The sequence below is a fragment of the Mustela putorius genome, unplaced genomic scaffold (genome assembly GCF_011764305.1).
Source record: "Mustela putorius furo isolate JIRA1106 unplaced genomic scaffold, ASM1176430v1.1 tig00003983_pilon_pilon_pilon, whole genome shotgun sequence".
NCBI classification, from domain to species: domain Eukaryota; kingdom Metazoa; phylum Chordata; class Mammalia; order Carnivora; family Mustelidae; genus Mustela; species Mustela putorius.
In genome coordinates this window covers 18813047-18835151 of record NW_025422123.1, presented here as the reverse complement: position 1 = coordinate 18835151, position 22105 = coordinate 18813047, and the positions used below count along the sequence as shown (strand labels likewise).

At 45.7% G+C, this 22105-nt stretch overlaps 1 protein-coding gene across 3 annotated transcripts; it reads right to left on the bottom strand.

Moving 5' to 3' along the window:
* Positions 1 to 1016: 1016 nt before the first annotated feature.
* TMEM14A (transmembrane protein 14A) lies at positions 1017 to 20855 on the bottom strand. 3 transcript variants are annotated; one of them, XR_006604119.1, is made up of 8 exons: positions 20520 to 20855; positions 15634 to 15751; positions 12534 to 12998; positions 9121 to 9212; positions 4404 to 4505; positions 2807 to 2894; positions 1713 to 1851; positions 1017 to 1305 (listed from the first exon to the last, which is right to left on the bottom strand). XR_006604119.1 is itself a non-coding variant. In XM_045071153.1 (5 exons), the coding sequence occupies exons 1-5, from the start codon at positions 12842 to 12844 to the stop codon at positions 1266 to 1268; spliced, it is 633 nt and encodes a 210-aa protein (XP_044927088.1). In that variant the 5' UTR covers positions 12845 to 12986; the 3' UTR covers positions 1017 to 1265. The 3 variants fall into 3 exon arrangements, 1 of the variants encoding a protein (XP_044927088.1); XR_006604120.1 differs by lacking the exon at positions 20520 to 20855 and having other exon boundaries at positions 15634 to 15756; XM_045071153.1 differs by lacking the exons at positions 1713 to 1851; positions 15634 to 15751; positions 20520 to 20855 and having other exon boundaries at positions 12534 to 12986.
* Between the last annotated feature and the right edge of the window lie 1250 nt (positions 20856 to 22105).

Sequence of the window (22105 nt, the reverse complement as noted above, 5' to 3'; positions counted from 1 at the left end):
AACAGTACCAGTTGGGGCTCCACCCACCACTTCATATAAAGAATGGGTTTGTAATCCCACACTGTGGGGTAGAGGCAACTGGATCAAAATGGCAGCTTTTTAGAGCTTTAAGGGATCTCATCAAACCGTTTACTCCCAATTCCTCCTTAACGATGAGAAACCTCCTTAACGATGAGAAACTGAGACTCAGAGACAGTAAACCACCTTCCAAAGAACCTATAACCAGTCAGTGGGAGAAATGGGCTCGAAGTCAGGTCTCTTGACGTTTAGTCTGGGGTGTAAAAGTAAATGCTGTGGACAGTGTCCTAACTCTACCTAAAAATGAAGTGGTGATTTGGGAAAAAATGGACAAAATCATTTTTGTTTCAGAATTCTTACTGTTCCAGCAGGGAGAACACCTGCTGTGGAGGAAGAGCTCCCAGTCTCTTTCTTGAAAAATCGAACATCTAAATGTTGAACATGATTCGAGTATAGAGAGAAGACACTAAAATGAGAGAAACGGGTTTTTTTTTTTTTAAGATTTTATTTATTTATTTGACAGAGAGAGATCACAAATAGGCAGAGAGGCAGGCAGAGAGAGAGAGGAGGAAGCAGGCCCCTGCTGAGAGAGCCCGATGTGGGACTCAATCCCAGGACCCTGAGATCCTGACCTGAGCCGAAGGCAGCGGCTTAACCCACTGAGCCACCCAGGCGCCCCGAGAGAAATGGGTTTAAAGCAGAATGCATTTTATTTGAATACTGAATAGATTGTTAGTACGTAGACAGTGCTGAGAATGGAGTTTTTTTAAAGGGGAAAATAAAACTGGCAGCAATAAAATTAAAATGCAAGAACTATAATTTCTAATATAACACAAAGGACAAGCAGTTACATCAGCACCTTTTGTGAAGGTCACTTCTGGCATTCCATTATCTGAGAACTTACAGTTTCATTTAAACTTCAGAGGAGTATTTGGAATTGTCAAAAAACAAAACAAAACAAAACAAACCCTTACAGATATAAAAGTAGACACAGTAACTGAAAGCATGTATAACGATTTATTGAATATCTTTAACAAGACCATTATCTGACAAGTAGAAAACAGTTGAGTTTTCAGTTTTTAAAAAAATCCCTCAAACTGGTGTTCATTTTGGAACATTTCTGTTGTTTGTAACATAAAACAAGACACGTAATATTCCACCTTGAAGTTTATCTTTTAAATCCAAAGTGTATACTCTGCCCGTTACAGTAGAATCATACGAATTTAGTCTTCAGTTCCTCTGGATTCTCAGAGTAGCAGTAAGATAAGTCTTAGAATCATCATGAGGCTGGATTAAAACAAAAGGCAAAGAGCGGGTCACGCTTATGTGGCATAAGACAGTTCGTATGTTCACCTAACCGGTACTGTTACTAAACTTTGGCTTCCAAGATGCTCACTTCTCCTGGAGCAGGGGTGATCTCCGTAATTATCCCTGTACTGGAACTTCCCAGACCTGACTGAATTAGCCACTTAAAAATGCTGATTGACTGAGCAAAATCAGAACTCATGATTCTGAAAACCCGAGATGAACCTTTGTAAGAGAAAGGTTTGGAGAGGAACACAAACCTTTCATAAGCTAGTAAGGGCAAGTGGCTTAAAAATAAGAAGCAAGGAGCAATTCTGGGGTGATATTATTATAATCTCAGCTACTTTCCACTGACTGGGGTCTTGTTCTTCTTGACCCATAAAGCCTACCTCTGATTCTTTCTATCACCAAGATCATTTTTAAAACACAGCCGTAACTGGAAAACAGTCCTTTGTAGTCACAGTCCTCGCTGACCCTCATGCCCCTTGCCACCAAGTCATAAACATGATACACAGCCATGAGAAAATTCTAAAGAAAAGTAGAATGGAGAAATTTACTCATTGCATTATCAACCAGTGATAAACACTATTAAAGGTTTGAAGCATCTCTTTCCTATCTTGGTTTTTTATACACAAACTTCTAAGATCGCACTCAGATTTGGTTGTTTATTTGTTTTTATCTCCCACTATATCATTAAGAGGTTCTAATGTCACTAAGTGGTTTTTGAAAATGTGTCATGTAATTGCTGTTCAATATTTCATTAAGTGGACAAAAGCCTTATTGAAACATTTCCTTATTGATGAGTTTTAATTTTTCAGTTTACCATGTGTTCCATTAGAAATAAAGTTGCAATAAACATCAGCCTTTCTATACATTTCATTATTTCTTTGGAATACATTTCAAAAAGTAAAAATGTGTAGCAAAAGAAGTAAACAACTTTAAGGCTTTCAACATATAAAGGCTGCCTCCAGGAAGAATTGAAAATGTCACTATAAATTTGTAGGTGGTAATATGCTTAATCTCATGGATAGAATTACTGGGATCAAATTAAGAAATTGGAGGCTCCCTCTTTATTTATTTATTTTTTTAAATATTAACTGTCCTCTCTTGAAAACTCAAAGAAGTGTAGCAGGCTATCACTTTGTCTAATGCTCTAAGAGAGACTGAGTATCAGATTTAAATGAATACATTTACTGTTTCAGATGAGTAAATCTTGAGGAAAAAAGGCTGAATTCAGTTCTTTATTCTAAAAAACGTGAGTACATGCAGTCACATACTATAGCAACACCCCATGTACTCCCCATAATGTTCCTGGGGACATCAATACCAAAGACGGACTGCAGGCATGATACTTTAAGGTTTTATAGTCATGCTTACTCTAACAAAAATCACATTGACCTTTTCAAGTTAAAACTGACTCTTGCCAAAAAGTCCACATTAAATGATGACAGAAGAAAAAGTACAGAAAAATAGTGTTTCTTACCTTAAACCTGCAACCAGTCCAGCTGGCATGATTTTCTTAGATCTCTTATACCTCACACCCATTATGGTGGCCAGGAAGAAAGCTGTAACTAAAAACCCAACCAATGCATGAACCAGAGTTTCAAACACATTATCAATGCTTGCTCATGCAAAAAAAAAAAAAAAAAAAAAAAAAAAAAAGAGAGAGAGAGAGAGAGAGAGACATTGTTTCAGCTTTCTAATACAATAGCTATTATGTATAAGTATTAAACTGCTATCTTCTTAAAAAGATAAAATGCTCTCTTAAAAGACTTTATAAACTAGCTTATCAAAAAGGTTTCTGAGTAAGCAACATGTTAAAATCCATTCCCGAAATATCTCCAGAAGAAAAAGTCTTTTTCTAACTTAATTTTCTGTTTGTAGAAACGCCTGGAAGGCTAGGACTGTGTCTTCTTCAGCTTTCTTCACAAACTCTGGGGAGTCTGTCTGGACCCACAGGAGACATCCAATAAATGCTCATTTAAGTGAAAGTAAAGAAAATAATCAGAGTCTTTAAGTAAGACCTGATGAGTAAAAAAATACTAGGAAAAAAGGCCGATTGATTGTAATTTGCAGTACTGCATTCTGGGAAATGGATGCCTGGAGGCTAAGTAAGAACAGTCTGGGCAATAATATTACACTCAGAAGCGTCCCGCCAGCCTTTGAGGAGCTGACCCAGTACGGAGAGAGAATGTTTTAGGGAATAGAGGCGGATGCCGACATCGCAATTTCAGAACAGCTTTCAACGAAAAATCACTTGCTGATATAAAGAACAAAATGACGGACAATAAACACACGTGAACTACTTAAATGCATGTGAGTAAAAAACCCAAATATCCACATCTTGCTGTTTTGTTTCTTCTTTTGACACAATTTCATTATTAAAAACTATCCTTAGCTCCTATTTCAAACAAGTCAAGGGAAAAAAATACAACACAAAGTCTCTTGCTCTCCCTTGAAGACGGAACTGGTATAATTTGTCTTTATTTGTCCTGTCTTCCATACCACCAGGACACTCTGAATAATAATCAAATTAAACGGAAACAATTTCCAAACCTTCACGGGATCTCAAGTTAGATTAAAGAGAACCAAGCATCCTGGGCCTAAACACACAGGTTTCCATTTTTACTATGGACATTCCCCTGCTAAGCCAGACAAGGGAAGAAGCTTAAAAAAGGTCAGCCTTGGTTTTCTAGATCGAGTCCTAGGGTAAAACAGGATCTAAAAGCTGCTTGTGAATTAAATAAAATAATGCGAGGCTGTCTTATTTGGTATTTTAATAGCAACACAAAAACTATGCTAATAGGTACTTAAGGGTATTAGCAGAAATTCTGGACATAATTCTTTTATTTTTCTAGTAATAAGTTTCATAGAAACATGCTTCTGTGTCTGAAGGCCTGGGAGCAATATCCTTGTTTCTGAGTGGGTCACTCTAGAAAGGAACAAGAATTCTGTTCAGTCTCCACACATGCGTATCTACTTACCACATGACTACGTTTTCCAGTATACCTAGTACAGAGTATCAAAAAAGTCACTCCCAAGGTTCGACCCTTCAAAACTGGAAAAAATGTCTTACTTACACAGTGATAGTTTGACATCTCGCTTGTCATTGGAGACACGGTAGGCTCCATAGCCAGCCAAAAATCCAACAAAAAGACCAGCGATCAAAGATGGAACACCACCTGGGGGAAAAAAAGGGGCTCAGAGAGAGAATCCCCAAATGAAAGGAATTCCTTCCTTTCTTTCAAGAATGATACATGCACCTTCAAATGCGTATCTAGGTGGGCACTGTAGCTCGACAAAGCCAAATTATATATCCGCTTCTTCATGGACTGCTTCTAATATGACTGGTCCCTGCTGAACCCAAAATGCAAGGCAGAGGAACCCCGAATACATGGCAGTGCCAGGGTTAGATACGGCTTGAGTGAATATGAAAGCCTGCCTGGTGGTGGCGGTTCTGACTTTGATTGCATGACCTAGACAATCGGTTGACTTCTTTATACCTCTCTCTGTCCTTCTCTTCCCCCTCTTCTCCCTGCCTCCCTCTTTTTACTCAGGCTGTGATAATAATGGGATGCAATGGTATTTAAGCTCATAGAGGTAGAAAGAGAAGTCCCATGCAAAGCAAGCAATGGTTCTGTCCTGAATAATTAACAAAGCTTCCAGCCTCGGGATGTCAGGACTCAGGGATGAATGGGGACTGTACTGAGAGATGGGAAGAGCCAGTAGCCTCCCACCCAGTGCTCTCCTGCCCTCAGTCCATTCATCCCCTGCCCCAGGGCACGGTGACCAACACTGAGCACTTTCAGCCCACCGGCAACGGGCCTCCTGCCAGGGACACTGTGCACAAAACAGACAGACACACACACAGTCGGTGCTTTGTGGAGCTCACTCTATTTAGAATCTATCAGATTGGAATCCCTCAGGGTAGGGCCTAGGCATCCCTATGTTTTAAATATCTATAGGAAATTCAGATGGTAACCAGGGTTAAAAACCATTGCAGCAGTGTGCGCGCGCACACACACAGCAGCATCCTGAATGAGAAGACACACAAGCTAGGTTCTAGTCCTAATTCTTCCATTTGTTGCCTGAAGGACTTTGGCTAAGGCACTTAGTCTCTGAGTTTTGTCAGTTGCAAAACAGTGTTGGTAATACCATCCACGTCAAATACACAAAGGCTTAGAATGTTACAGTTGGACAGAACGTCAAATTCCTCGTTGTTCCTCCTTCCCCCCAAATCTATTCTGCAAACACGGCAACACGGTCTTCTAAAATCATACGTCCAGATTGGTCACTCCGCTAATTAAAAACTGTCTGTGCTTCCTACTGCACTTAGAGAAAAACCCAAGTCGACTCGATTACGGGAGCCTTGGCCTTCGATCAGATCCCTTAAGTCTTTATTCTTCATGGCTTCTAGACATGCTGTTCCCTGCCTGGACTGCTCTTCCCTGCCCTGTCTGCCTGGCCAACTGCAGCGCACCTGTCTCTGTAACGGTCAGCTCCTAGAGACATCTTCTCTGACACACCACTCTGAACAAGGGGCCCCATCAGAGTCTCCGACGATTCGCCATCCTGTATTTGCGCACCTGTCCACGTATTTAAGGTCAGCCCCCCAACTTGCTTCCAAGCACCATCTCTTTTTGCTCACTGCTGTTTTCCAGGGCCTGACCCAGTGCTGGGTACTTGGCAGCACTTGATAAATGCTGACAAAATGCAGGCCCGGGCCCTCCCTGTTAAATGGGTCATGTTTAGCAGAAGACAGCAGATTAGAAAACAGTCAAGGGAATTGAAGCATTTTCTGGAACGCATGACTAGGTCACCTTAATTAAGGTGTCTTCTCACTTAGAGACCTTGGACTCTCTTCTGTACACCCTGATGAGTTCTGCAATGCTGGGACCCTCCCCACCTGAAGTATGTGCAGGCAGGGGAAGCAGCTGCACCCGAGTCTCGCAGAGGTCAGACAGCAAACAGTGAGGATGGGCAGGCTCTAGGTTTAAGAAGGCTATGGCTCGTGGAAGGGAGCCAGATCCTGCAAAAAAGCTCAGTCTATAGTGGGGCTACCAAAAAAGAAAAAAGAAGTGCCAAGCTGTGCCCCGCAACCCCTCCTTCAAGTGCCAACCTGGCTGGGGCAGTCTCAAGGAGTTTCAACGGAGTTGGGAGGTGCACAAGAGGGCCTCTCTCCCTCAGAGCAAGACACCTGCTCTCCTGCTACCATCTTTTTCTCCAGAGGGGCTGCTGTGCCCTGACCTTGAACTGGAGTAGAAGGTAGGTAGCCAGGTTCAGCCCTGGTGCAGGAGAAGGCCAAGAGAGCTTTCTGCCCATCTTGGGCTTTGGGCACTGGCTACCTGGCTCAGAAAAAGCCTCAAAATCATAGTGTCTACTTGGGTATGCACTTTCCTGGGGACCTGTGTGGGAGAGGGGTGAACTCAGAACTTGGTGCCGCTGTGCTGCCTCTCTCCCCCTTGCCTGCTCCCAGCAAGAGAAGAAATCTATCAGCCCCTCACTCTGACCCAACTATGTCCGGCACTTGGTCTTGTACAGGATTCAGATATACTTGTCCTCTTACCAAACACCATCCTGACATCACATCTTCAACCTACTCAACACTGTTCTCAGTAACTGTCCCGTGAAGGGTCTCCAGGCCGAACTCTAGGGGATTCATGTCTAGGGAAGTTTTAAGTAAAAACATAAAGAACTGATTCACTTTATACAAAAGCTCTAAAGCACTGGGGCCACAAGCAGCTAAGAATATAGAATACAAAACCAGAAAAAGGTATTTTGCCTCACTGGCCCACAGACTCTCCCCCTGGCATGGAGTAGCAGCAGAAACAAGAATATCAAGACCTTCTTCCAGCCAGGCACTATGTGAAATGTGTTACATGCATTATCTTATTTAAACCTAACTGATCAACATACAAATGAGGAATTGGAGCCCAGAAGTTAGAACAACTCACATGAGTACCCGAGCTAGTAAGGAGTAATGTCAAGAGCAGAATTTAGGAAAGCCTGATGCTGTGGCTTGTGCTCTTAACCCACATTACACAGGAGTGCGCTTTTTTGCAAACACATGCCCCCAGGGGCTTCCAGGATCACACAGTTGGGGGCTCTTGTAGGAGGCCAAGGGACCATATTGTGCAGCTAAGCCATCATATAGTTTGGTGCCATCAAAATATATGATGGCACCAAACTATATGATGGCACGTTGGTGCCTTCCATCGAGTACATATGCTACACCCATTGAGAGAGAACATAGGAGCAACAAACAAAAGTCCAAGTGAATTAGAGGTTCTCAGGAATCTTAGAAAATACTCTGTTTTAACCATAAGAGACTCTTAATCTCACAAAACAAACTGAGGGTTGTGAGGGAAGGTGGGGGGCGGATTATGGACATCTGGGAAGGTATGTGCTATGGTGAGTGCTGTGAAGTATGTAAACCTGGTGATTCACAGACCTGTACCCCTGGGGATAATAATACATTATATGTTTATAAAAATAGAAAATTATAAAAACAAAAGTAAAAGAAGTAAATATTGTAGAATGAAAAAAAAAAAAAAAAACCTCTGTTTTAACCTGCCACCCCTCAGTCCCTACAGAGACCTGTGTTTCTGGCCTTCTTAGCAATTGCTAAATAAGGGGTCCCTCTAATACCTATGTAGACCTGGCTTTTTCGCTCAAGTTGCAGCCTACCAATGTCACAAATAGAACCTTTCATTTTTTTGCATGAAAACTTATCAACTTTTTTTTTTCTCTCCCCTCTTTTGGATATAGATGAAGAGACAACCTCTGAGAGGATATCTAAGTATTTAACAAATTTTCCTTTGCAAAACACAATTATCAACATAATTCAGTTTTTGATACTAGGAATATGTAAACAAATGAAAATCCTCATTTGATAATGAGCGAGTAGCCCTGAGGAGGTTGAGTCAATTAATTACACAGTTAATAATGACAGGTGAAGAGAAACCCAGACAGCTGGGTTGGGTTGCTCTGTCACACCCAGCCCCCTGCCCTCTACAACTCCCTTCCATGCACGACATGCTGGTCCTCGGTTGCCTCTAGGACCTCTTCACCTTCCTGTCTTATTTACAAACCCTCAGATGATCCTCCCCCCCCCCACCAGTGTTCCAAGACTCACTGTTTATACACCACACCCAATGCTCCATGCAATACGTGCCCTCCATAACACCCACACCAGGATCACCCAACCCCCCCCCCCCCCCAAAACCTTCAGATTGTTTCTCAGAATCCACAGTCTCTCATGGTTCTTCTTCCCCTCCAGTTTCCCCCAACTTACTTCTCCTCTCTTTCTCCCATGTCCTCCATGTTATTCCTTATACTCCACAAATAAGCAAAACCATATGGTAACTGACTCTCTCTCTGCTTGATGTATTTCACTCAGCATAATCTTCTCCAGTCCCGTCCATGTTGATACAAAAGTTGGGTATTCATCCTTTCTGATGGAGGTATCGTACTCCATTGTATATATGGACCACATCTTCTTTATCCATTTGTCTGCTGAAGGGCATCTGGGCTCTTTCCACAGCTTAGTGACTGTGGCCATTGCTGCTATGAACACTGGGGTACAGATGGCCCTTCTTTTCACTACATCTGTATCTTTGGGATAAATACCCAGCAGTGCAATTGCAGGGTCATAGGGTAGCTCTATTTTTAATTTTTTAAGGAATCTCCATACTGTTTTCCAAAGTGGCTGCACCAACTTGAAACCCTCACATGATCTTAGCACAACCAGCAATCCCCTACCAAGGCCCTTGGATGAGAAATAGAGTTAAGGCTTACCTCTCCGCTTATATCCCAAAATGCTTCCAAACGTCACAAGGGCCGCATAACCAAAACCGATCAGGTCCATTGGCAAGGTTGCAATTCTACCGCTGGATGAAGGGACAAGTTTTACAAAATAAAAAGAACTGGGGATGGGGGGAGCATAGGTAATACAAAAATGGCATGTATTCCACGGAGTTACAGAGATTAATTTCAAGCTCAACCAGAAACATGCATGCTTAATCAATGGCAAATCACTGATGAATATAACGAAGCCCCTGGCAAAAAATCACGTGAGTGACGAGAATATCCTATGTGTCTCATAGCAGCAGTTGAAACATACACCTAGGGGTGAGAAGTTCCATGAAAATCCTACCCAGGAATCGGTAAGATGCAGGAGAAAGTGTGCTGGCGACAGGCTGGAGACATGGGTACTGGTCAGCAGCAGGCTGTTGGGCCTTGACTCATGCCCCATCCCTGACACTGACTCCCCCGCAAAGTGAGGGGAGTAGATGAGATGAACCCTAAAGTTCCTTGTAGCTTTCTAATTCTTTTAATTTCTGATTCCCAGTGCCGCTTCTATATCTATATGCAAATAAAACTCATGTCTCTCAGATCTGTAAAGTTCTGGATCAGTCACCTCTGTTGGTCTCGTAGCTTCAAGTTGTGACCACACTGCATGCCTTCCGTCTTCAGCCCTGTCAGCTTCTCATGGTCCGTCTGACCTACTGTTGTTCCCAAAGACTTAATCGAATTCCACAGTGTATGCTGGGCTCCAAGCCTGCTGCCACTGGCTGCTAGCTATGTAACATTGTGTGTGGTCCCTAATCTCTCTGCAACTCGGTCTCTCCATCTGTAAAATACGGATAATGATAAAATTACCTCACAGGTTGTGGTGATTAAATGAGGTAATACTGAAGAGTGCTTACAACAGGGCCTACACGTACTGGACACTCATCAAATACTAGCTGCTTGAATAATGATTGTTCTTCTCTTTCACCCTATACCCATTTTTAAGCTTGACATGTGTGAGGCCATAACTGTGCCAGCTTGCTGAGGAAACAACAGAGATGGAGTGAATTTATGACTCAGGCACTCAGTGAATCAAACCATAATGTTATAGCTTATGCCCAACTCCATTTAACAACTATTTATTGAATGTCTTCTTTTTTAGGAAAATATTTTTTTTTAATTTCTTTGACACAGAGAGAGAGCACAAGTGGGGCAGTGGCAGGGAGAAGCAGGCTGCCTGCTCAGCAGGAAGCCCGAAGTGGGGCTTGATCCCAGGATCCCGGGATCATGACCTAAGCAGAAGGCAGATGCTTAACCAACGAAGCCACTCAGACGCCCCTGCATGTCTTCTTTGTGCAAGGCAGCAGGAAGGCATGGAAAGCCCTTGGACTTGGCTCTGGCCTTTTAGTACAGCACAGCAGAGGAGGAAGACGTGTGGATGAGCCCTATGAGGAGATGCATGGGCACGATATCAAGAAGTGGAGCCTATGGTGACTTGTGAGCCTAAAGGAGGATTCCTAGAGCAGACAGGGTCCGGGCTGGGATCTTGGGGAGAGGAGGAGTAAGCCGAGCGAAGAGGGTGGCAGGGAAGGATGTGCTCTGGGCAGCAGGGAGAACGTGTGCAAAAGCCCAGTAGCATGAGAAAGCATGGCCTGTTCTCAAAATGGACAGGCGTGCAGGGCAGCTATGAAGACATGGGCCTGGGGAAAAAGACAGGGCCAGGACACTTCTAAGTGCCGTAAAGGGAGGCTGGGTTCTGTCTCAAGGGCAGTAGGGATGACAGAGGGGAGTCTCTCCACCAGATTTAATTCCAGCCAGTGCTTCCTCGCAGTGGGTAGCGGGAGATGGGACGAAGTGAAGCAGGAAGCTGAGCTAAGCCAGAGCTGGTGGTGGCCTGGCCTGGAGCAACGGCAGGGAGGGTGGGTCAGCTCTGAGAGACGTTCAGGAAACAGAATCAATAAGCCTGGATGTGGGGAGTCCAGGGGAGGGATGAGTCAGAGATGACTCACGTCTAGTCTCTGGATTGGCGCACCAGGAAGGAGAGGTGGGAGGCGGGGGGCGGGGGGGCCTTGATGCTCCTCCAGGAGATAGGGAGCCCTGGACCAGCAGGCATGTGGTAGCAGGTGGAGGGAGGAATCCAGGAATGGTGGGACCTATCTGAGACATAGCCTAAGATGCCTGACACACAGTGAGGAAAATACCTCTACACACAGATGGAAGCTTAGGAGATCACTCCTCATCAGGTAGTAATTTGGGAACCTAATTTTCTGCTTAAACCGGCCACCTGATGTAAAAGGCCGATTCTTCTCTGTCCTCTGAGCTCCCAGTCTCCTTCTGACGCTCTCCTGGGGCCCCGCCCCTTCTCCCTGGCATGGAGTTACTTACATTGAGCTCCCCTCCCGACCTCCCTTCTCAGCCTAGCTCCTCCGGGGCTAAGCTCAAGTTCTGTTCACCTTTGTCCTCCCCACATCACCAAGCTCACCGCCACGCACAAGGCAGGGTGTGCAGAAATACTTGCTGAATGAACCAGAGGAACAACTTTTGCCTGAGGGAAGACATTCTGTAACTGGTCAACCCTCAGTATAGCTCTACTGCCAGGCAACGGTCTGTTCCCTTAATCTCCTTACTGAGCTGAGTATTCTAAGGAGGCAAAATACACACACCTATTCCCAATCCTTGCAAGAAGTTTCTGAATACAGAGAGAAATTGCAGACAAAAAGCAAACATCCCTCTTGCTCCCTGTCCATGGCAGGACCATATGACCAGAACCACACAGGGAAGTGATGGAAGTAGGAGCTGATGGGCGCCTTGCTTCACAGGCTCTCACTGAAAATACTACCTCAGTACTTGGAGAGGCCAGAAAGCGTCTTGGGTGCAATGCAGCAAAAATGATTTACTGCACCGCGTATGAAACCAGGTGACAGGGCCCTGCCTTGCCCCTAGCCCTCCAAAATTTGGGGGACCCACTAAGAGATTTTCTGTAAGCTACTGTATAAAAAACTACCTACCTTTGTACTCCTTGGGGGCTCGAAAGACCATCTTCGAATGAAGTCTGGGTGGTACTAGCAAGGTTAAACTGCCAAGCGTTTTTGCCATGGTCAGAGAACCCCATCCCTTCCCCGCCTCTCCCCAGCTCCAGGAAGGTCGGAAGGAGGACAGGTGGGAGATTCAGGGCCGCGGAAGGAAGACATTCCGGGAATTCCCAGAAGACGGAGAGAAGCGACGCTTGGAAGAAGCAGCCGCCATCCCCTGCAAAATCCTCCCCAGGTCATTAGCATCTTTGCTCAGATCTGTGCCTTTACAAGAAAATTCAGGAGAGAAGTTCTCGACTGCGAGGTATACAGCTCACCTGCAGCCCCGAGCCCTCCCCGCGGCTCAAAAGAGAAAAATCGGGAGCCAGCCTCGGGCCAGCCTCGTACCTGGTGTCCGGAAGCGGTCCCCGCCGCCAGCACCTCCCGATTCTGCGCGCTACCTCCCCGCACTGGCAGAGCCTGCTGGTTCCGGGCGGTGTCGGTCCCGCGGCGCGCATGCGCCACGGCTTGCCCTCGCCTCCGCCGGGCGTGCCCTGCACAGGCTGCGGACCCCGAGGCCAGTCGGCTCCTCCGCTGCTCGCTCTTTCTGCCCAGCTTTCCGCTCTGGCTCTACAGCCGTGCTGGGGTCTGCTGCCTCCTGCCGAACCCGGCCGGACGGGGAAGCCCCCGCAGAGAATAGGTCTGGGTGTAGCCGGCATCCTAGTAGGCGGAGTTTTAACCTTGAGGTTCGTTCACCACTCAGAAGACAGCAATCAGGCCTTTTAGATTCTTGCCGGCGACTGTCCCCATTTTCAGTGCGGGGAGCTAAGGTTCAGACAGATGGGGTGACTGAGTTGTCCACGGTCTCAGGTCCTAAGTGGGGTACAAAGGTTAGAGCCAAAGTTTGGTTTCTAAGCCGGAGCTCTCTTCATTATATCACACACATTATATCACTCCCTTCATTATATTTCCACTCCAGAGGTGGAGGGGAGCTCAGGATCCCGGTGGTTTTATACTCCACGCCCAGGATTTGCTGGGCCTAATTAAGGGAAGGGAAAGGTAGAGACTGACAGACGTGCAATGCACTTTAAGTCATGGCTAGTCTCAGGATCTATGATCCCGGAAATGAATTCAGTGGATTTGGAATTGTTCCTCCTGGCAACAAATGCTCATTTCACGCCAGTTTTGCCTTCCAAACCACATACTATAACTCTAACCAGACTCCTTACCCATCCTTACCCTAGCCTCCCCCAACCCTCTCTCCAGACTTCCAGGACTTGCCCTATCCAGAATAAAAGTAAAACCCCGCTTGGAATGCTTCCCTTACCTTTACCTGATAGGACCTCCAGTAAATAACTTGCCCCTGACTTCAGACGTCAGTGCCTGGATTTATAAGATGCTGCTCAGAGATCCCTTTGACCCTGTCACTGAGGTATGGGAAGCTGGAAACAGTCCCATGATATTCCTACTCAAGGCATTTTCACCTAAACTTAAAAGAATAACTTTCTATGATGGGAAATTCCATATTCTTGGACACGTGGGTTCACAAACGTTCTTAGGCAAAGAGGTCACTGTCCTTTCAATTCATATGCCAGCTAATAATAAGGTTAGAACGCAAGGCAAGGGTACCACCAAGCATATTTCTCTCTACCTATTTGTCAAGCTGTCTATTCATGATCCCAGCAGAGACAGATGGCCCTATGATGAGCCATCAGCTGCCTTTGGCAATCTGGAAAAACACAAGAACAATCAACAGGATTTCCAAGGAAGCCAATTTTATTGAAATACAGTTATGAAATTATTAAAAATTTATATCTGCGATCTAATAAATGTGCTTCTTTATCATATTACAGGATCTCAGAGTGGGGATTATAATACCGTAGTTCCCAAACGGTGTTGCACCTAAACAATATTTTCGGGTATCTGAAACATGCAAACATCTGCTCGTGATGACAGAGTCACAGGTACTGATACTGTGGTGGTTTGTGGCCTATGAAACAAATGCTAGACTTTAGAGGTTAGTGAGGATAAAAATTTATTTTCTCCATCCATGTTCTCAGATCTCCTGATTTCCATCCTCAGGCCCCTTTGGATTTGCAGAACTCCCAATGTATAGTAACACAGGCTTTCCTAAGTGGTGTATGGGTGGGACTGGAAAAGAGGAGAGTACAGTTGAGAGCCTGACTGACTGACAGACTGGCCGCTTGCTCAGGCAGGACCTCACAGGATGTTTAGCCCTCAATGAGTGCTCTGTGGATCCCGAGCCTAATCCTCATTTTCAAACAATGTTCCCAAACTCAGTCTGTATCAGCTCTTCTGTGGGCACCCTGGGTTTGGGAGATTAATTCATAAAAACCAAAGTCACAGGGCACCTTCAAGTTCAGGTCGTGATCCTGGGATCCTAGGATCTAGACCTGTGCTGGGGTCTCTGCTCAGTGGGAAATTTCCTTCTTCCTCTGCCCCTCCCCTGCTCATGTTCTCTCTGTCTCTCCTAAATAGATAAATAAAATTAAAAAAAATTTTATTTGACAGAGAGAGGGGGAACACAAGCAAGGGGAGGGGCAGAGGGACAGGGAGAAGCAGGCTCCCCCTGAGGAGGGAGCCTTATGCAAGGCTTGATCCTAGACCCTGGGATCATGACCCGAGCCAAAGGTAGACGTTTAACTGAATAAGCCACCCAGGTGCCCCAAGATAAAGAAAACCTTAAAAAAAAAAAAAATAGAAGTCACAAGAGACTTACTGATTTTTAAGCAAATACAAAAATTCTGCTTCAGGTCCGTGATTCTTCTCTTCTTCTAGATACCACAGGATTACTGATCATTTAGGGCTCTTCTCATCAGTAAAAGAATTTTTTAAAAATATTTATTTATTTGAGAGAGAGAGAGGGCAGAAGTGGGAAGAGGGTCAGAAGGAGAAGGAGAAGCAGACTCTTCACTGAGCAGGGAGCCCTATGTAGGTCTCAGTCCCAGGACCCTGGGATCATGACTGGAGCCAAAGGCAGACACTTAACGACTGAGCCACCCAGGAGTCCCAGTAAAAGAAATTTTGAACAAGCATCCCAATATATGTATATTATTTCTAAATTAGACACCTACTGCTGTGCTAATATGCTGTGCATATTTTTAAATACAAATATATAAATCAACATAAGATACATAATGCAAGACTTTAAAAGGAGAACATGAATAGGATGAAACAGAGATTTCCTATGTTTAATTAAAAATGACATATTTCTGTCCCATGGTACAGTAGACTATTTTTATTCTTTCTGTCTTCTTTCCCAATAATACTTTTCTGAACTGTTTGCAGCCTTAAGGACATCCTTCTTTTTTTTCATGTAGTGGTAAAACTGAATACTGTCAAATGTAAAATTCACTCTGACCTGCAGCTCTGCTCTCCTCAAGCCCACGGGACACAGATTCCTTGCATCAGCCCAGTGTGATGACGTTAGGCTAAATACCCTCTCAATAAAAGTGTGTGAGCATGGAATAGTTAGGATTTTACTTACTAGCAACAGCAGGTTTTTAAATTTGTAGGTGTTTGCTTTCATTTCTCCAAAAAGGTCCACCCAATTTGTGTCCACAGGCTTGTTAAGGTCAGCAGTTTGTTAATCAGGTCCTTTGTATCTGTAAATTCATCATATAGGCTTTCATTTTTTAAAAAGATAAATTTATTTGAGAGAGAGCGCAAGTGTGCACATGAGCAGGGGGAGAGGGAGAGGGAGAGAGAGAGAAATTCAAGCAGACTCCCTGTTGAGTACAGAGCCCAGCACAGAGGCCAGTGTCACAACCCTGAGATCATGACCTGAGCCGATTGGATCAGTTGGATCCGTAACCAACCGAACCTCCCAGGCACCCCAATGTCCATCATTTTTAAGCACTCTGAAGCACACTGGAAGCCATCATAAGGTAAACATCTCCTTTTCAGGGAAAATGGTTTTGAGGCATAGAGATAATTTGAACTGGTAAAATTGAAGTTGGGTTCCAAATAAGCTACTGTCTTAGTAAAGAAATTAAGAAAGTCCTGTTTAACTTGATTACCCTTTTCTGGAGACTTTTTTTTTTTTTTAAAGTTCTGAAGCAGTCTTATTTCCAAAAAATGAATAATTTTTATGCTGTATGAATTTTTGTCTCAACTTATACATAACATTAGACAGTTCAGGTGCGGTCTGTTGATCCTTTTCTAGGCTTCCTATAGCCTCTTCAAAGACCATCAGTTGTGGAGACACAGCATATAAATTTCCATTTTACTATACCCCTCTTATCCATTTTCATCTTCAATATATTCCAAATCAAAGAAGAACAGTCTTCTTGTCCCAAATGTTGAAACTATGATTTTATGGTAGGCCGACACTTTACAATCTTTTCTGTGACTGGGAGCAATGAGGTCCATTTTGTAGGCACATATCTAACAAGGCTATCTTCTTCCACTTCTTTAAAGTCAAAAATCTCATTAAGAGCTTCTGGACATTTTGACAAAACTGAAAAGTGACCAAAAACTTTCCTTATGAAAGTCTCAATACCATATATAAACAAATCACAACCCTTCCCTCTTTTTTTTTTTTTTTTTTAAAGATTTCATTTATGTGAGAGAGAGAGAGAAAGAAGGAGCAGGGGTAGGGGAGAGGAAGAGAGACAAGCAGACTTCCTGCTGAGCAGGGAGCCTGATGTGGGGGTTCCATCACAGGACTCTGAGCTGAAGGCAGATGCTTAACTGACTGAGCCATCCAGGCATCCCAAACCACAACCCTTTTTAGGAGTGTCATATATAAGATGTGCAGGGTATTGAATAGGTAAGATCTTTTCATTTTCTCTGGTGAGACACTTATAGACTGAGTGGGATTTGCCCAAATTTACATGGGCACTTTCTGACGAATGTGGAGATAGATGAGCTAAGTCTAGTTTGTATTTGGGCAAAATATCAACAAGTCTTCTGCTTTGTGATTCCAGCAGTTCCATTAAAATCCTCTAGAAATCGAGAAGGTAATCTGAAATCCTATTTTTCAAGTCAAGGGACCTAAGAACTAGAGGGAACATTTTTTTGTTGCCATGGTTCAGAGCATAGACTGTAGAAAGCATGATGGCTGGTGAGAAAGGACCAAACCAGCTGTACACTGTAAGGGGCCAACAGCTCTGCTATCAGAGTTTCTCCTTTTGATCGCCCACAGGGTATTTTAGTTGCAATTCCTAAGTCAAGAAAAGTAACTTCTTCAGATGCACAGAGCAGTCAAGGGAACCACAGGATGATACCCGTTGGTTTATGTGGTATCCCCAAGCTCATTCAACAGCTGCTATTTTTGACTGAACATTGATCATCTTCTTGGGGGAATAAAAATACTTTTGATGGGTTTAGAGTCACTTGCCTATCTCATTCTGGACTGGTGAGATTCAGTCTCCACATGTTTTTTCACATCCCCTTCTCCACTATGCCCAATCCCAAAGTCTTTCCTGCATATTGTGCAGTATTCTCTGTTTTGGTTATCTACCTCCCTGATCCAGTTCTAGATCTCTTTCCATTTGTCACTAAAATAACACGGCCCACTTAGTCTTCTTTCTAGATGAAGGGATCATGCTTGTGTTGGTGGTATAATTGTTCTCATTTTCATTAACTGACTTCTTAGAAAACAATATGCACAAGTTTAAAAATTTAAACTAGCCTGTCCTGATACACATCACAACAGTACATCCACAGGGAAAGTCGAGGACAGACTGTAATCTTCCTAATTATGACACACTGAAGTCACTCTCCAGCAAGCAACCGTGGATGGGTCAATTGTTAGTGTCAACTGCAAACTGTGGGTGACAACATCAGTGGTCAGGGAGGAAGTGGGCAACTATATTCATTTGACACTTAAGACAATGTTGCTCTCAGCCCCTCTTTTAGGGTCACTGTATGGGCTTTGTTCATTTCCTCCAGTCTTCCACACTCATCACCCAGACCAGGACTTTTCATACTCCAGGGAAGGTCTCCCAGGACATGATACTTTCAGTGTGAAATTGGGATGATCGCTTCCCTTACTGGGTCTCCAGTAATCCAAAGGCTACCTCTCCAGAGGTGCGAAGGCAGGCCCAAGGAGCCAGAGACTCCTCACCTTGCTTCCACTGATGGAGTGAAACTTCTCTAGAATATTTCTGAAGTTTCTCTTCCTTAAAGGTGATGAAAACAGAACCTTGTCTTTTGTTGGACTCTGGATCCAATGAGAACTCAGTGGCCTTGGTGCCCTGGGTGGCTCAGTTGGTTAAGCATCTGACTCTTGGTTTTGGCTAAGGTTGTGATCTCGTGGGTCCTGAGATGGAGCTCCTCATTGGGCCCTGTGCTCAGTGGGAAATCTGCTTAAGAACTCTCTCCTTTTGCCTGCCCCCCATCTCTAAAATAAATATGTGTTTTTTAAAGTCCCTAAAAACAAAACAACAACAACAAAACACACATACAACTCAATGGCCTTGATCTGGAAACCCGGCAAAGCTCAGGGCTGGTGACTTCTCTAGCTTAGGACCTAAAGGGAACTCATAGGAGATAAGACACACCAATGCCAGAGGAGGAGAAAGAAGCCTTGCTTCTTTCCCCCAATCAGGGAAACAAGTAAGGTAGGTAGGAAGGAAGGAAGGAAAGACGGAAGGGAGGAGGTTGATCAAATTGTCCAGGTTTGCCCAGGACTAAGGGAATGGGGAACTTGCAGTGCTAAGTGAGGGATTTCCCTGTTGAGGGAATTACTAAGACTGGAGACTCTGGGGTTTCCTGGGATGTGGGACTTTCAGTGCTAAAACCCAGACAATGACTTCTGAGACGGGAATCAGACAGATGCCGGTTCAAATTCTCACTGGCAGTTGCTAGCAGTATTACCCTGCGCTACTCCCATTCCTTTGAGCCACAAGACTCCACCACTGGTTCACAAAACATGTCATCTCTTCCAAACACACCACACACTACCTAAACCTACTACTACCTACACTACTCCCCCATTTTCTCTAAACCTGAAATCCAGCTGGTTTATCTAAACACATAAATCAGACCTTAGTCCAGTGGAGTCTCTGTGCTTGCTGCATGCCTTCTTCTTGTCCTGGTAGTCTCAACCTAAGACTTGTTTCCTCCAGAGGTAAAGCAGCAGGATTTCAGAGCACAGGCTGTAGCTGGGCTGCTGGGCACTGTGAATCTTCACTGTGCCAACCCTCTATACATTGTGCAATGTGTTTTACTTCCAAATCTTCTTAGGGCCTTAATCTCTTCCTTTGTAAAATGGCACTTAAATAATGCCTATTTTACAGCATATGTGGTTTCTGTCCTTTCTTTTCTTTTTAAGATTTTATTTATCTATTTGACAGAGAGAGACACAGCCAGAGAGGGAACAAGCAGGGAAAGTGGGAGAGGGAGAAGCAGGCTCCCCCTGAGCAGGGAGCCCGATGCGGGGCTCCATTCCATGACCCCAGGATCATGACCTGAGCTGAAGGCAGACCCTTGATGACTGAGCCACCCAGGCGCCCCAACCCATATACTTCTTCTTATTCTCCCTGAAATCTGTACAGAAACAAGTCCCTAAATTCTGCTTCCCTCAGAACCTTGGCTATAGATAGCTCAGACACAGTGATTGTGATACAGGAGTGCTATCCTTTCAGAGATCAAATCCCGTGCACAAGGGCCTTTGAAGGACTACATAGCTTACGTTCTCCATGCTCGCTGCATCTCTAAAGCGGCCCCACCCTCCTGATCTTCCAGTGTTGGGGTCCATTTTTATAGTATGGTCAACAACCTCTTCACATTTGGCCAAACAGTCTTTTGAGTCCTTTTTGCTGGTGTCCAGCTCAGGCCATTAACAATTTTCTGAAATGGTAGGGCAAGACACAGGGCAACAAGAAGTCTTACAAGGAAACCATGAACTTGGAATGTCTTCAAGAAATCCGTGAGCTAAGGAAGAACTAGACCTCCCAAAGCTTTCGTTGGAAGGATTACAAATAAATCCACCCCCCAGAGCGAAGGTGTACACCTACCCATCCTATCTGTAAACATTCTACCTTTGACAGATGTTAACGAATCTACACTACCTCCTTACTGAGATCCCAACTCCACACTGACACTAACGAAACTGAAGACCAGGGCACCCCGGGACTGGGAAGGGGGAAAGAAAGGGCAACCCGGCCGGGGTGTAGGCCCTGGGCACTCATCACAACTGGAAGTTAGTTTGGTCTTTAAAAACCCTCTTCTCAAAGTGCAATCATCTATCTCTGTCTTCCCTCTGTGCCCAGAGGTGGCTCTCAAGAAACTTGGCCATCCCGGGAAAGAGACTGCGGTCGTACAGGATGGAGAGAGGGAGGATGCAGGCCCCGGCCTGGTACGCGGAGGGGTCCAGACCCTGGATCGGCCCGGGTCGGAGCGCACACTTGACTCCCGGCCACCTACCCTCTCCGCCAGGCGGCTGCGGGACGCACCGAAGTCCATTCAACAACTCCCGCCAACACCAGGGCACCTAACCTCGCGTCCTCCTGGTTCTTGCCCGGCTCATCCCGGGCCATCATCTGGTCGGGCTGGACGCGGTCCTGGCTTCGCCGGGCGGGCCCCGGCTCCCCGCTGGAAACTCACTTTGGCGGGTGGCCTCTTCTCGGTTCTCCGCCCTGCCGGGGGTTCCCGTGGGCGGCGCGCCCTCGCTTGCTTCGGACACCCTGGACGGACCGCTCGCCGCGGGGGACGCCGCGCAGCCGGCTCGCTCGCCCTCCCTCAGCCGCCGTCACGGTGGCGGGGCGGGAGCCTCCGTCTGACTCGGCGACGCTCCAGTTGGGAGAACCCGGGGCGGGGCATGGAGGGCGTCGGCGGGGGCAGCGGGGGCGGGGTGCGTGGGATGTGTGGGGGGGCGGGCCCACCTCTCCCACAGCGCCTGCTCATTGGCTGAACCCGCCCGACAGTCCAGCGCCGGCGTCCCATTGGCCTCAACCGCGCGCGCTCGGAATCCGAGGCAAATTGTGGTCGCAGAGGGCTGCAGAGCCAGGCCGGGGCACAGCGCCACGAGGTCCAGCCGCGCGACTGCTCATCTGTCCCGGGCCGCCAGCGCCTCGAGGTCCAGCCCCGCGACTGCTCGTCTGCCCCGGGCCGCGGAAAGGCCGGAGGCGCACCCTCCGCCCGCTGCATCGCGGCCTTGTTCCCGCGCGCCGGTCTCCGGGCTCCACGATAGTGAAAACAGCCTAGAGTAAGACGGCAAATCCAGTTTAATTCCCTGAAACAAGGCCCCGACCTGCCAGTTCAAGGAAGGCCCAAGACTGAGAAAAGTGCAATTAATCAAAAATCGTTTTTTGCCAAGGCAAAGCAAACAACTGGAATCCAAGTGTGGGAATTTAAGAAAAGATAAAACGTGAGTCTAATTTCAAATTTGTACCGGTGTCTGTGTAGACCCGGATAGAGAGGCAACATTCACGACCAAAGATCAATCAGGCTCTTCTTATTTAATGGTCTTTCCTGTGAAGAGGCAGCAGGGGGCGCTAGACGCTCTAGTTTCATCGAACTTTAGCCTGGTCAGTTTTTCCCGAACATCAAATAGTTCGCTCTTAGAAAACAATCTGAGGGTTTTGAAGGGGCGGGGGGGTGGGAGGTTGGGGTACCAGGTGGTACGGGGTACGGGGTACCAGAGGGCACGGATTGCACGGAGCACTGGGTGTGGTGCAAAAATGATGAATACTGTTATGCTGAAAATAAATAATAAATTAAAAAAAAAGAAAACAGGGATGGTTATGAAACTTGACGGTAAATGGGGAAAACAGGGCGATGGGCTACGTGGAAGGCGAAAAAGATACGCGATTTCGGCGCTACAGCCCATTGGCTCAGGAGCAGTTTCCTTAATGCCCTTGATGTGTGGGGAGGGGAGGTCCATTACAGGATTTAGGGGGAATTTTGAGGTGGGCTCCAAAAGAGAGGCAGGCAGTGCAGAGTGACTACAGGGCATCCGCCAACTTCCTGTTCTGAGCCTACCATTTGGACCCATTTTGAACCTTTGCCAA